The sequence below is a fragment of the Scardinius erythrophthalmus genome (assembly GCF_964197995.2).
Source record: "Scardinius erythrophthalmus genome assembly, chromosome: 8".
In the NCBI taxonomy this organism is placed as follows: Eukaryota; Metazoa; Chordata; class Actinopteri; order Cypriniformes; family Leuciscidae; genus Scardinius; species Scardinius erythrophthalmus.
Window position 1 is genome coordinate 25,764,502 of NC_138228.1, and position 14,510 is coordinate 25,779,011.

Below are 14,510 nucleotides of genomic sequence, written 5' to 3' on the forward strand. Positions count from 1 at the left end.
TTTAAAGGCCTCTGCATACCTTGCACACAGATACAACTACACAGATATCTCTCTCAAATGCACATGCAATGTCCTTCATGCAGTGTTGGAATAGTCTATATATATATATATATATATATATATATATATATATATATATATATATATATATATATATATATATAAAACAAATAATTTTTCTGCTTCAAGGTCTTGATAAATTAGGGCATTTCTTTGTTGTTTACAATCCAGTATTACTGTAATATATTTGTCTTTTATGAGTTTAAAGAAGAACTTATTGTCCAATCATATCGCGCCTTTTGTAAAGAATGATCAACTGTTACGTACACCAGGTGACCTGTAAATGCGTAGAATTTTTTTTTCCATTGCTATTTCCTAAAATGTTTATCTATGTTAAAGGGATAGTTGAAATTCTGTCATACTCGTCCACATGTTGTTCCAAACCTGTATTAATTTTTTTCTTCTGCTGAACACAAAAGAAGATATATATATATATATATATATATATATATATATATATATATATATATATATATATATATATATATATATATATATATATATATAATTTCCTCCTGACTTGGTTCCTGCAGACTGTGGAGGCTGATGTATATATTATCAACCCTTATGATAATTTTCAATATAATCCACATAAAATAAGAAGTAAAATGAAATGAGTAGTATTTTCATTTCATTGAAGCTTTCAATATAGAACAAAATAACAATATTAGTATGTTCTATGTTTACATTAAATATTCACAAAATTAAAAGAAAATATTGGTTGTTTATAGTGAATCTGCAGAAAATATGTAACCCATTTAGTCTTTTTTTGTAGAAATTCTTGTTTGTAAAATGTTACATAATTCTAAGCTATAAGTTGCCATTCGAGATCTTCAAAAGTTTTAGAATGATCCCTAATGCATTTCAAGGCACTTTGATCTGAAACACTGTTAAATCACATGACCTGGGAGACCACCCACAATCTGTATATCATTGGCCAGTCTCACCTGATGTTTCAGGTTTCAATGTTTGGCATCATTGTGATATATTTTAAATAGCTGGGAATTCTACACTTCCATACACTCTGGTGTCCGAACTAGCTGTTTCCATGGTCGGATTTAAAAGATGCAGCAATGGCCAGTAAGATGCCAGTGAGTGAACTGGCACCATTTGGTATTTTGCTTCTGCTGTACTTCTCAGTAATTCTCTGTACCTCAGTGGACAATAGGTGCTGGACATTGGGTGATTTTAATTCACCAGTGCTGGAACAATATGGTGATATTGTAATTGGAGGGCTCTTTCCCATGCACTATTTAGCTACGCAAACGGACCATAATTACTCTGAACAGCCACAGCATCAAGAGTGCAGCGGGTGTGTTTGAAATGGCATGCAGAGAATGGAGAACAGCAATGAAAAGATAAAATACCAGTTGGTTTAAAATAATGAATATAAACCTTAAAGTAACATGAATGAGATCCATGCTTTCTTACTCATTACATATGCTGTATAATTATGCTAATATGATGTTCATCACTTTTATAAACTGTTCTTTTTTTCCAGATTGTTAGTTACCTTTTCACAACTGCTACAACCAGCTCTCTCTCTTTGTTATTTTTGCTCTCTGTCCATCTTCTCAACAGGTTTGATTTTCGGGCATTCCGCTGGATCCAAACAATGGTGTTTGCCATTAAAGAAATCAACAATGATTCCAGTTTATTACCAGGAGTGACACTAGGTTATCGGATCTTGGATAGCTGTGATCATGTGCACACAAGCCTGCGGAGTGTGCTTTTCCTGGTGAACGGCACCTCCAGTCAGACACATGCTGATGCTGCTGGCAGTGCCAAATGCCTTTCCACTGCCCCAGTGCCAGCTGTCATTGGTCTGGCATCATCTTCGCCTACACGGGCCGTGGCACAAACTTTGGGTCCATTTGGAATTCCACTGGTAAGAGTCTGAGTAAGAGGTGATAATTATAGATATTTATTTATCAACCTCCCTGGCCTTTAACAGTGTGTAACTGTGAGCAAAAAAATATGTTGTACATATATATAAGCTCTGTGAATCTGTACAAACAGAGGGGGGGGGGGGGGGGGGGGGGTTACCCCTTTAATTTTCATGTCTTGATAAACATGTCCACCTTCAAGGAACTTGCATTTATTTAAACGTTTAATGCTCATAAAAAAAAAAAACATATCAGAAATACTCACAGCTATAAACTAATACTGTCTGTTAATATATATTATTGAATAAACAACATGCCAATTATGATCCTGCAAATATCTTTAACAGGCCTTTTAGAATGTTTCATCAATAGGTTACTCAAATGCTTTCCTGGGGCTTTTAGTGCATATTTTTTATTCTACTGATTCTACCGGATACTACTGATTATTGTGAATTTTAGTTATTGTGAAAAATATGCCTCTTGCTTCATTTGCATTTGACAGTTGTTTTCAGCACCAAACAAATGGAAAACCTCTAGAAATAAATATATAAATAAAAATCTGCATCTTTAACCTGATCAGTGCAACAAAATATATGTATGTACACTGTTCTACTGTTTATTCTTAAGTTTATTCCCTCTCCAAATTTTTGATTTTGCTATTTTATATATTTTTTTTTTTTAATGTTATAAAAACAAAGTCTGCCAAAAAACACTAATTCAAGATCTTGCTTTCACCTTTTACATCTCCCCTAATCTCCCTTTATCTGTTTTTCTTTCTTGATCTTTATGCTGACCCCACTTCAAGATAAGCTACTTTGCGACCTGTACCTGCCTCACAGATAAGAAGGAATACCCTTCTTTCCTTCGTACTGTTCCCAGTGATGTATTTCAGGTGCAGGGACTGGTCCAGTTGGTTTCCCACTTTGGCTGGCGCTGGGTGGGCACAGTGGGCACAGATGATGACTACAGTCACTATGGAATCCAGGCCTTTACTGAGCAGCTTGAAAGAGTTGGTGGCTGTATAGCCTTTCACCACACTATACCAAAAGCACCTTCCCAGCCACAAATACATGCTATTCTTAATAGCCTGGAGGGTTCCACTGCACAAGTGATTATAGCATTTGCCACTGAAGGACAGCTGCTGGAGCTCCTGGCTGAAGTGGCTCGCAGGAATTTAACGAGGTGGCAGTGGGTGGCCAGTGAAGCCTGGGTGACAGCCAAACTTCTCACTATCCCTGAACTTCACCCTGTCCTGGCTGGAACAGTGGGCTTTTCCTTCAGGGGCACTAATATTCCAGGCTTGGCTGAGTTTCTCCTTGGGGTAAGGCCTTCACCTAGACCCGAATCTGTTTTCAATAACATGTTTTGGGAGGAACTGTTTGGATGCAGTCTAGGTTATGAGGACAGTGGTGATTCTGAGTTGCCACTCTGTACTGGCTCAGAGGATCTGATGGAGACTGAGAATAGCTATACTGATGTATCAAGGGTGAGGATTTCATACAATGTCTATAAAGCAGTGTATGCTATTGCTCATGCTCTACATCAGCTGTTACAATGTGGCTCTGAGGAACAAAGCTCAGACCACGTCTGCAAAACTGAATCAAAGTTCTCTCCATGGCAGGTAATTCATGTGTTTGTCAGAACCTTCTTGTATGTTAGCAATTTTAAAATGTGTACAAATAATTCTTTTGCTAAACAATTATATTCAAATGTATATTCCATACTGTAATTATATGTATGTACATTTTATATTGCTTGCCTTAACTAATTAAATAGCTTCTTCACTACCTGAAAAAAGTGAATTTTACAAACCAGTTCAAAGATAAGGTGTATTTTGACAACAATGGAGAGCCTGTGCCCCTCTATGACATCATAAACTGGCAGAGAAATGGCAGGGGTACCATTCGGTTTCAGATGGTGGGCACTTATGATGGCTCTGCCCCACATGAACAGCAGCTTAAGATAGATGAAGGGTTAATTCGGTGGGCAGGGGGACACAATGAGGTGAGCCTGTGCCCCTATGGCAAACAGTTGTAGAGCTGTAAGTTTTGGGAGATTCCTGATTTTATAATTGTTTGTATGCAGGTTCCTGTTTCTTTATGCACCCCTCCTTGTCCCCCTGGAACACGCCAGGCCACTCGACCAGGACAGCCTGTTTGCTGCTTTGACTGTTTGCCCTGTGCTGAAGGGGAAACCAGCAATATATCAGGTACATCTATCTATCTATCTATCTATCTATCTATCTATCTATCTATCTATCTATCTATCTATCTATCTATCTATCTATCTATCTATCTATCTATCTATCGATCACATGGCTACTCATTAAATAAATAAATATATATATATGGACTTAAAATAATGATTAGAGTATAAATGATTTTACAATTTTAACTGTTCATTAGCCCAAAGCCCAACAACCCTCTATAGGGCAAGAAATCGAGACACTGCAACAATATTATAATAAAACCAATAATAAAGTCAGTGATTTTCACTACATCAATATCAATAACAGAAAGACACAATGGTGCCCATTGCGTTTGTATGTCACAAGAAAGTGAGTCTGCAGTGTGATATGAAAGTAACAGCAGTTTCACCCTAGTGAAAAAATAAAATAAAATACTCAAATGTATTTGATATAAATATAGTTTTTTGTGATAAGTATACTACAAATATATTTACATATTTATGTGCTTAATAAAAATACCCTGCAATTGTGCTTTTAGTTTACTAAACTGGTAAACTCAAAGTCTGCTTAACTGGAACAACTAAGTTTGTACTTAATGCACCTTAATTGTGCTCAAGTAGGGCTGAAGTCCAACTAAAGATATATTAAGTGTATTTGATTGTGCTAAAGTGGAACTATTGCAAGTATAATTTAGGTACACATTACACATATTGCCTTTAAAGACTGATATTATACAGAGATCATACCATCCGTATTAATAGTGATATTAAAACACATTTGTGGCATAATATTGAGAAATGTGCATTGTGCAATAAAGAAATACTCCAAATAAAGTTTAAATATACTTTTATATCAGAAAGTCTTAAGTGATATATTAAAAAATTATGTTCATGTATTTTAAGTATACTTGTTACGCAACTGCTCAGAGACAAGACGTTGAGATACAAACGCAGCTTTATTAGGGTTAATCCAGACACGTAATCCAAGAAACAGGCAATGGTCGAAACACAGGTAAGCAGTCCAAACAAACAAACCAGGAAACACAGGCAGGGGTCAGAGGCAGGAGAATAATCCGAGGAACAGGCAGGGGATCCGGGGATCCAGGAACCGGGAAACGGGAAACGGGAAACGGGAAATCATGAAGAAACGCTCATGAGTGCAGTGTAACAACATACAAAACTTCGCCCAGAGTGAATGAGTGAACAGGGTACAAATAGGCTAGGGAGACTAACAGGGTGACGAGACACAGGTGAATGCAATCAGTGAAGATGAGTCCAGGCAGTGAATTATTGGAAATGTAGTGCGTGGCTGATCGTGACAATACTTAGTGTGAAATAAATGTATTTTAAATAGATTTTGGTATAGGTTATTTTTTTACTAGGGCAGTTATACACATGAGCGTATAGGAAACATCTGACTGCTGAATGACCAAACAGAATAAAGTATTCCAGAGAATTTTGTAATAATGTGTGCTATATGGAAAATCTGGTTGACCCACAGTGTCTGTTTATGTCTACTAGGTGCTACTGAGTGTACCAAGTGTCCCCAGTACTACTGGCCAAACAAAGAAAGGGTTTCTTGTGTTGCTGGCATAGAGGAGTTTCTGTCATACCGTGAAATCATGGGCATCATTCTCATTTCTTTGTCTCTCTTTGGAGTCACTGTGGCAACTGTTATCACAGTGATTTTCTTCTTTTTTCGAAGCACACCAATCGTTAAGGCCAACAACTCTGAGATGAGTTTTCTATTGCTGTTGTCTCTCAAACTTTGCTTCCTTTGCTCACTAGTGTTTGTGGGCCGGCCCTCACCATGGACATGCCGTGCCCGCCAAGCTGCGTTTGGAATCAGCTTTGTTCTATGTATCTCATGCATACTGGTCAAGACCATTGTGGTGCTTTTGGCCTTTCATTCCACTATGCCTGGGTCCATTTCTCTAAAGCTATTTGGCCCTCCACAGCAAAGGGTTTTCATATTTTGCTGCACGACAGGCCAAGTTATCCTGTGTGCTTGCTGGCTGGCACTAGCACCTCCTTACCCCTACAAAAACACATCCTATCAGGGTGGTAAGATTGTACTAGAATGTAAAGATGTGTGGCCACTAGGATTTTATCTGGTGTTGGGCTATATTGGACTGCTCTCTTGTATGTGCTTTGCTCTCGCCTTCCTTGGAAGGAAACTTCCAGATTCATTTAATGAAGCTAAGCTCATCACTTTTAGTATGCTCATATTTTTTGCTGTGTGGATCTCTTTTATACCAGCATACAACAGCTCACCGGGGAAATACACAGTGGCTGTTGAGATATTTGCCATTCTAGCTTCCACTTTCGGACTTCTGTTTTGCATTTTTATACCTAAATGCTATGTAATTCTGTTGAGGCCTGATTTAAACACTAAGAAGGGAATGACTGGAAAAATGTCCAAATGAAATGTTATCATATGACACTGACCCTGCCCATCTGGACAGCATTTCATTCCGGTTTATCATATTGTTTGGCTATGATTGTTGTATTCTTTGTAAATATATGAGAGCCAATAGTCTGTCACTTGAATGGAATAAATAACTAATTTTAGTTAATTTTCTGTATTTTTATTGTCAGATTGTCAATTTATAATTACTTGATACCGGCTTTGACATAAATAAAGCCATTTTAAATAATAATAAATAAAAATACTTGGTAACACTATCTATGAAGCCTGTATTTATAATGCATTATAAAGGTATTAGTGCAGGGCCATATGTAGCAAAATAAAGTGTTTGGAACATTTCATATAGATTTTTGCAAATTATGTTTTCAGACCCTATAGTTTGCAAAACTATCTGTTTCCGATTTTTTCCCGGGCTGCACAGGCCCAAAATCCAAGATGGCGGATATATCACCAAAAATTGCAAATAATTGCCTTTTTAAACATTTTAAATGGATATATGTTAGGTATATCATTATATACATATATTTTCTAATTAATTGAATGACTTAGGTAATAAATATGACCATGGGTAACATGAATTATCATGATTATCAACCAATGATGGGTGTAACCACCATTATGCTATTTATTGGCATACCCGGAAAAACACATTGACTGATTAAAAGTTTCCTTCATATAACCTAATAATCATTTTAATTAAATAATGTTCTGCGCTCACCACAATAATTCTGTTAACAATCAGATGACATGGAAAATTATTGGGGAGAATGGATTACATGAAGCCAATGGGAAAGATGGGAAAGATAGCCAGCCCTTGTTACTATGAAACGATAAACAAAATGAAACTTTTGAGCTTTTGCAGGAAGAGGGAAATTATTTTTCCAGCCTGGAGAAGAACAGCACGTCAAATGTGCAATGAAATGTAAGTTCACATTTCCCCCCTCTACACCCAATGTTAGAAATTAATAGGGCTGGGTACTGAGTTCGATACTTTTTAGGTACCGACCGAATTGCCTCGATACTATCGAGTATCGAAAAATGACTTCTTGTTCGGTACCAGATTTCGATACCTAAGGGGTTAACTCATCAACGTCAGTGCTCAAACAAATACATATGAAATGCACAACGACACACCTAAAGTCGCTCACGCACATACACGCAAACTCTACACACACGAGACACGCGGAAGTCTTATACTTATTATTTGACAACTATACCATCACAAACTCCATGAAAGACAGAACAAGACAGGTACCTACAGCGGGAAAAGCACAGGATGAGGGATACAAAATACAAGATTCTATACCAATCAAAGACTTTAAAGCTTTTCTGGGATCTAAGGAAACCAAAGCCAACCTCGTTCTCTACCTTGCTCATAAAGCTGTTGAACTATGTAAACTGCCAATCACAGTTCACACACACAAAGGTGTTATGGCCTCAAAAGTTAACATGGTGAGCATGAGGAGCTCACAAGAAGAGGCGGACACTCTACTGATCATGTACGCAGTAGCAGTAAGTCATTTTGGCAAAACCCTACATATCTACACATGTGACACAGATTTCTTGGTGCTTGCCCTATGCAGGGTACCATACCTCAACAAAGACAGTCTCATTATCATGGGCACTGGAGATCGTCGACGAAAGATACAACTCCAACCTATTTACGTGGCTCTTGGCCCAGAGCATGCAGCAGCATTACCAGGGTTCCATGCACTCACAGGTTGTGATACCACAGGCCATATCCGTGGGAAAGGAAAGGTTTCTTGTTTCAAGTCATTCATGGAGACAGATGATGATGTCATTAATGCACTTTGTAGGCTTGGTGTAGGTCCTCATCCATCTCCAGACGTGTTAGCTGGATGTGAGAAATTCATGTGTCAGCTCTTCAAACCTGGTTTTAAAACAGCTAAAGCCCTTTGGTGGAACATGTTTAAAACTCTAAAACCCAACCAGGGAGTGGAAAAACTGGGATGTCCCACTTCAGGAGCAGTTACAGAGCACATTCTGAGAGCACACTGGCAAACAAATGTTTGGGCACAAGATACAGTGCCTGCTCCAAAGATTCTTGACGCACTATCACTGGGATGGAGGCAAATTGATGATGGGCAATGGGCTCCTGTCCTGTCAAAACTTCCACCAGCACCAGAGGCTGTTGTGGAGCTTGTGAAGTGCTCTTGTTTTGCCAGCCAATGCAGTAGAAGGTGTTCTTGCAAGAGCAACAACTTACCATGCATGCAACTTTGCAGGTGTGAAGGCTCTGAGGAGACATGCACCAATATTGAAAAGTCAGACAGTGACAGTGACAGTGAGAGTGATGAGGATAAATACTTGAGTGACAATGACTGACTGTTTTGTTGAACTCTTCAATAATGAAACAAAATGCAGATTTTTTTTTATTATTTTTTTCAAAAAAAAAATTTCGCCCAATTTTTTGGCAAATGATCCAATAAATATTTTGAAAATAGTCTGTGTCTCACTTGTCTGCATTATTAGGAATACATTCATCAAAAAGTTTACTATTTTAGCCTTTATAGAAGTGAAAAGATTATATATTTTATTTTCTGCATATATTGTCTGCCATCTTGAATTTTGGCACTAAACATGAAAAAAAAAAAAATGGAAACAGGTTGTTTTGTATTCAGTGGGGTCCTAGCAAGTAAAAAAAAACACCAGTTGCAAAAATCTATATGAACCGTTCCTAAAATAACACAATTCCCCACACTATATTCTGAATGCATTATAATACATGCATAATACCTTACAAACAACTTGATAATATGTTGCATCATCTGATAAATTATCTTAACAATAGTAACAATACATTATAATACTTACCTATTTGTGGTTATAACTTTAAGAGTACAAAGCATTATAACACCAGATGAAGCCTGTATTTATAATGCATCATAAAGGTATTCTTAATGCATTATAATGCACGCATACCTTATTAACAACCTTATGTGTTGTATCATCTCATGAATAATCATAACAACAAATGCTTACCTATTTGTCGTTATAACTATTAAGAGTATGATTCATAACACACAATGAACATAATTTTTTCCACTTAAGTTATAATGGATTATATATCCCATAGTTTCATATCTTTAACTTTCCCAAGTCTGATATTTTGACATTGTTTACTTAAGATCTGCATAGTATCATGCTACATCTTATGAGTGGTATTTTACTGCTTAAAGTAAAGTGACAAAAACAAAGTCTTTTTTTAAACATCTAAAAAGCTTTGTAATGTGGTCATACTATTTAGTGGTCTTTGTCTGTAAAGTAAAGTAACAAAAGTTAAGACTTCTTTTAAACAGCCATACGATATCATGAGGTGGTTATAAGACATTTCACTTAAGGTAAAAAGTTGTGTGGAAAAGAACAATGTCGATCAATCTAAGTCATGTTTTATTAATATAAACTGTAAAATGACAAGGTTTTACCAAATCTAAAACCTATGTAGTAATATGGGCTATATATGGGGGGTATATTTTGTATATATTTATATATACTAAAATAAACTTTTAACAAACACTTTCAATCGATATTTAGAAGTTTTATAACACAAGTGTATGTGCAGTTATTAACTGTTGTTTTTATTTATATCCAGCTTATTGGTTATTTTTGCTCTTGTCCTGGAAATGATATGTAAATATACATTTAAATATACAATATAAACAGGTATAGTATGAGCTGCATGCACAAATATATGTTCTTTTACAGTCTGGTTAACCACATTCATGTAAGTTGTATGTAATGTGCAGTGTTGGGTAAGTTACTAATTACTAATTACATCATAAATATTGTATTTAAAATACTTTTCTAATTACTCTGTCTGAAAAGTAATTTAAGTACTCAACAAGTAATTAAACAAATTACTTCTTAAAATCCCTAAAAACCTTGACCGGATAGAAATGAAACTCTTTTAAAAATTAAATATGAGTCAAACATGGAATAGTTTATCCTTTTAAAGCACTTTAGATTTATTAAAACATACTATAATACTTAAACATTTTAGTAAACATGAAACTTGCTTTCAAAGCAACGAGTACCATATTATATTTCATACATAATGTAGCCTATGTAGTCATGTGTTTCAACAAAATTAACTAATTTCTAATTCACTGTAACCTTTAGCCTGCAATCATTTTTTTAAGCTCATCTTCAGACACTTTCTGCACCGCCGGTGTAAAATCAAGTTTTGGCTGCTTAACAGGGGTTGCCGTAGCGTTATCTGACGATGAACATGGATCACTCAAAAGTGTTCGTCGATGCTGCCTTGTCAGGTAGGATTACTTGTGCTATTGACAGCGGCCGATAGTTTTTTCTCCCCAGAACATAGCTTACATTGTACCGTAATGTTCTTGTCTACCTGTGTCAAAAAAGTTAAGTAATTGGAATATTTCCATTTGGTAAAACAGCCACTTGCTTCTGCCGACATCTTCCACTTCAAACAACGTAACCAACTGGCAAACTCGTCACACGCAACTGCACTACAGCTAGCGATTTTAAAGAGGCAGCGTTCACTAGGCGATAAATTTAGATTTTAATTTCAATATTGATTTATGTAAAACTGCTGAACTAATTTACAATATGTAATGCAAGTACATTATAAGTAACTGTAATTAAATTACCTAAAAATTAACAGTAATCCTTTACTTTACCTTTTCAGTGGATAAGTATTTTAATTACAGTAACGCATTACACCCAACACTGGTAATGCGTATATGTATGAGGCGACCAAGAATGTGTGAGGGGTAGTTCCTGGCAAGCCAGTATTCCTATTCAATTTGTTACGATAACTGCTCTGAGACTTGGCTGAAGATCCAAGTGCAGTCTTTATTAAGGGTAGTCCAAAGAATAGTCAAAAGCAGGCAACAATCAATCACAAACATGCTGAAATCAAGATAATCCTAACAGGGTCAAATATAAACAACCAGGCAGAAGTCAAGAACACAGGATCCAGGACAAGAATACAGGAGCTCAGACACACAGTGGCAACATACTAGCAAGACTACACAAAGAATGCATGAGAAGACACTGCTTAAATAAGCCAGAGCAAACAAGGTAGCAATACACAGGTGTACTGAATGGAGCCATAATGTGTCCCAGCAAAGGATTGTGGGGAATGTAGTTCTTAATATTAACACAGACAAAAGGAGTGCCCTCTGGAGGACACTTAAGGAACGGCTACCAGACGCTCCAACAACAGACAAATAAAATCCAGGAGGGAGGTGGAGTGAAGGTGGAACAGGGGGAGGGACAGAGGGCCAGGTCCATGGAGAGGAAGCAGTACTGGAGACCGAGGCGGATTGGGTAGCCAGGTTGGAGCCAGCAGAGCAAGTGGCAAGGGCGGAGTAGGCAGGGAAGGTGTCAAGAGCGGAAATGGTGGTGCAGATGGCCAGGGCGGAGCAGGCCGGGCAGGTGCCCAGGGCAGAGCAGAATGCCACCACGGTGGAGTAGATAACCACCACAGTAGAGCAGATGGGACTGAAGACCCCCACGGCGGAGTGGAAGGAGCTGGTGACCAGGAAGATTGAGCTGGCGGGGCCGAAGACCACCACGCTGGAGCTGAACATGTCACGATACCACACACAGGAAACAGGGGTAGATCCAATCGCAGTTTAACACTAGAAGTGCCAGAATTCCATAACTACTAGAACTGCCGCAAGCAGTCATTTTGACCGCTATATTCCAAACTCTATATCTTTAATGATAAATACCCAATTGAGAGATTAATGCATTTATTGTGTTAATATGTCTTTAAAAAACAAAACAACACCAAACTGTACATTTAAACAAGTTTAATTATACATTTATAAATAAATAATATCCGTAGATGTCCTGAACAAAATGACGGAGTAGCCCATATTTGTTTACACAGTTCGATCGCGTCCGCGTCCGCACCCGCCGACACACACACACACACACACCAACCATATTCTAGTAGCCTATTGCATCTTGACATTGCAGCCTGTTCATTATAGCCACAATAAAATATAATAATGAAATAGTCAACCTAACATATAAAAATTCCACTGCTCTGTTTGTAGCCTATAGTAGGCTATAGCCTACCTACAATTCGTACCATTTTGCGCATGTGAAGAGGATGATTTTTTCCGTCGATATTGGATCGTGAGTGAAGTACAAAGCCTATAATAAAGAAATAGTTTAAAATCCAAATACATCGCAAATGTTGAAACATTTTGATTCTAATTAGAGAGTTACGTGAGCCTATAACGCCGCTTACTTTCACTTTCGCTTATAACGCATTTCATTTTGGCTTGTTTATAGTTATTTTTTTCATTCTTGTTCTGTTCTGAATATCATTACATTTAAATGATTTGTTGTTGAATATGTTTAGTGTATTTTTAACCACATTTTATTGTTGTGTATATTGGTTTAGCCTATAATAATACCGCGAAATTCCGTGCGGTCAATATGACCGTCTATGGCCGAAATAGGTAAATATGTTCATTTATTTTTTTGCCTTATGTGTAATTTATATGAAAAACATTTTAAATGAAAATACAGACACTTTTAGGAAAAGTCAGGTACCAGCAGCATTGTATTTATTTTTTCAACAAAGTTATTGCAGATATAAAATTCAAAACGGTCAAAATGACCGCCATGGCCGTTCTAGTGTTAATGGGTAATCCGTAAATCATAAAACCAGTCCAGGCAGGGGTCAAAAACCATATAAGCAATCCATAAATGAGAACCAAAACAAGAACAGGCAAGAAAACAGACCTTCAAAGTGGTGTGACGAATAACAAGGACTCCGTGACAAACACTAAACAGACAGGGTATATATACACAGATACTAACAAAGTGAAAGGGAACAGCTGAGTGCAATGATCAGTGATGAGTCCAGACAAGGATTGTGGGAAATGCAGTTCATGAAGTAATGGTGACAGTATGGGGAAGAGACCTCTAGTGGACACCCGGGATACACAAACCAGACACTGTGACAGAACATCCCCAAGGCATATCTGGAGGAACTGGAGACCACCGCTGCTGATCAGGAGAAACTGGAACACAGAGCACAGAGAGGTTAGGGTTGGCCTCAGGGGTCATGTCAAAACAAACATAGGGTTTATTTATAGCCTCTGTGACCATAACAGGGCAGGCAGGACATCCAGGAATACTGTCTATGACAAGGTGAACAGTGTCTTTTATCATGGTCTTCTCGGACGAGACTCTGGGACTTAGAACGGCCTCTCTGGCCAAGACGAGACAGACAGGGAGTTCAATAATGGCCTCTGTGGCAATAACAGGGCAAACAGGAAGTTCATTGACGACCGCCGTGGTCGCATCAGGGCAGAAAGGGAACTCAAGGGCAACCTCCATTGTCGAGACAGGACAGGCAGGGAGCTCTGGGGCCTGAGCATGTTCTGTAGTGGATTCATGGGCTAGAGCGGGCTCTGGAGCAGACTCATGAGCTGAGAGCGTGTGTGCGGCCCAAACACACAAAATGGCCTTGGCCATTACAGGAAGAGCAGCCGCTGGCAGTGAGCTAACAAGAGCTATCAAGGTAACAATACACAGGTGTACTGAATGAAGCCATAATGAGTCCAGTCAAAGGATTATGGGGAATAGTCCTTAATATTAACACAGAGACAAACGGAGTGCCCTCTGAATAAGCTCATGGGTACTCCAGCTGGAGGATATGACACAATGACCTTGAGGTGCTCTTTCAAAAGTTTAGCTGTCCTGTTGCCACGGTGGCGCTATATAGCCATTGTGTATATCTTCCATGCACACTTTAAATCTTGCATTGTGCGTGTTGTGTATAAGGTTGTTTATAGGGCATTATGCGTGCATTATAATGCATTAAGAATGCCCTTATGATGCATTATAAATGCAGATTAATTTTGTGTTATAATGCATTACTTTTAAATGTTATAATGACAAAAGTATTATAATGTATTGTAAGTGTTGTGATT

At 37.7% G+C, this 14,510-nt stretch overlaps 1 protein-coding gene across 1 annotated transcript; it reads left to right on the top strand.

Moving 5' to 3' along the window:
* Window positions 1-1,145: 1,145 nt before the first annotated feature.
* olfcu1 (olfactory receptor C family, u1) lies at window positions 1,146-6,559 on the top strand (the record flags this gene model as incomplete). The annotated part of the gene is made up of 6 exons (XM_081372724.1): window positions 1,146-1,372; window positions 1,642-1,948; window positions 2,752-3,567; window positions 3,723-3,950; window positions 4,032-4,155; window positions 5,655-6,559. The coding sequence occupies 6 exons, from the start codon at window positions 1,146-1,148 to the stop codon at window positions 6,557-6,559; spliced, it is 2,607 nt and encodes an 868-aa protein (XP_081228850.1).
* Window positions 6,560-14,510: the final 7,951 nt, after the last annotated feature.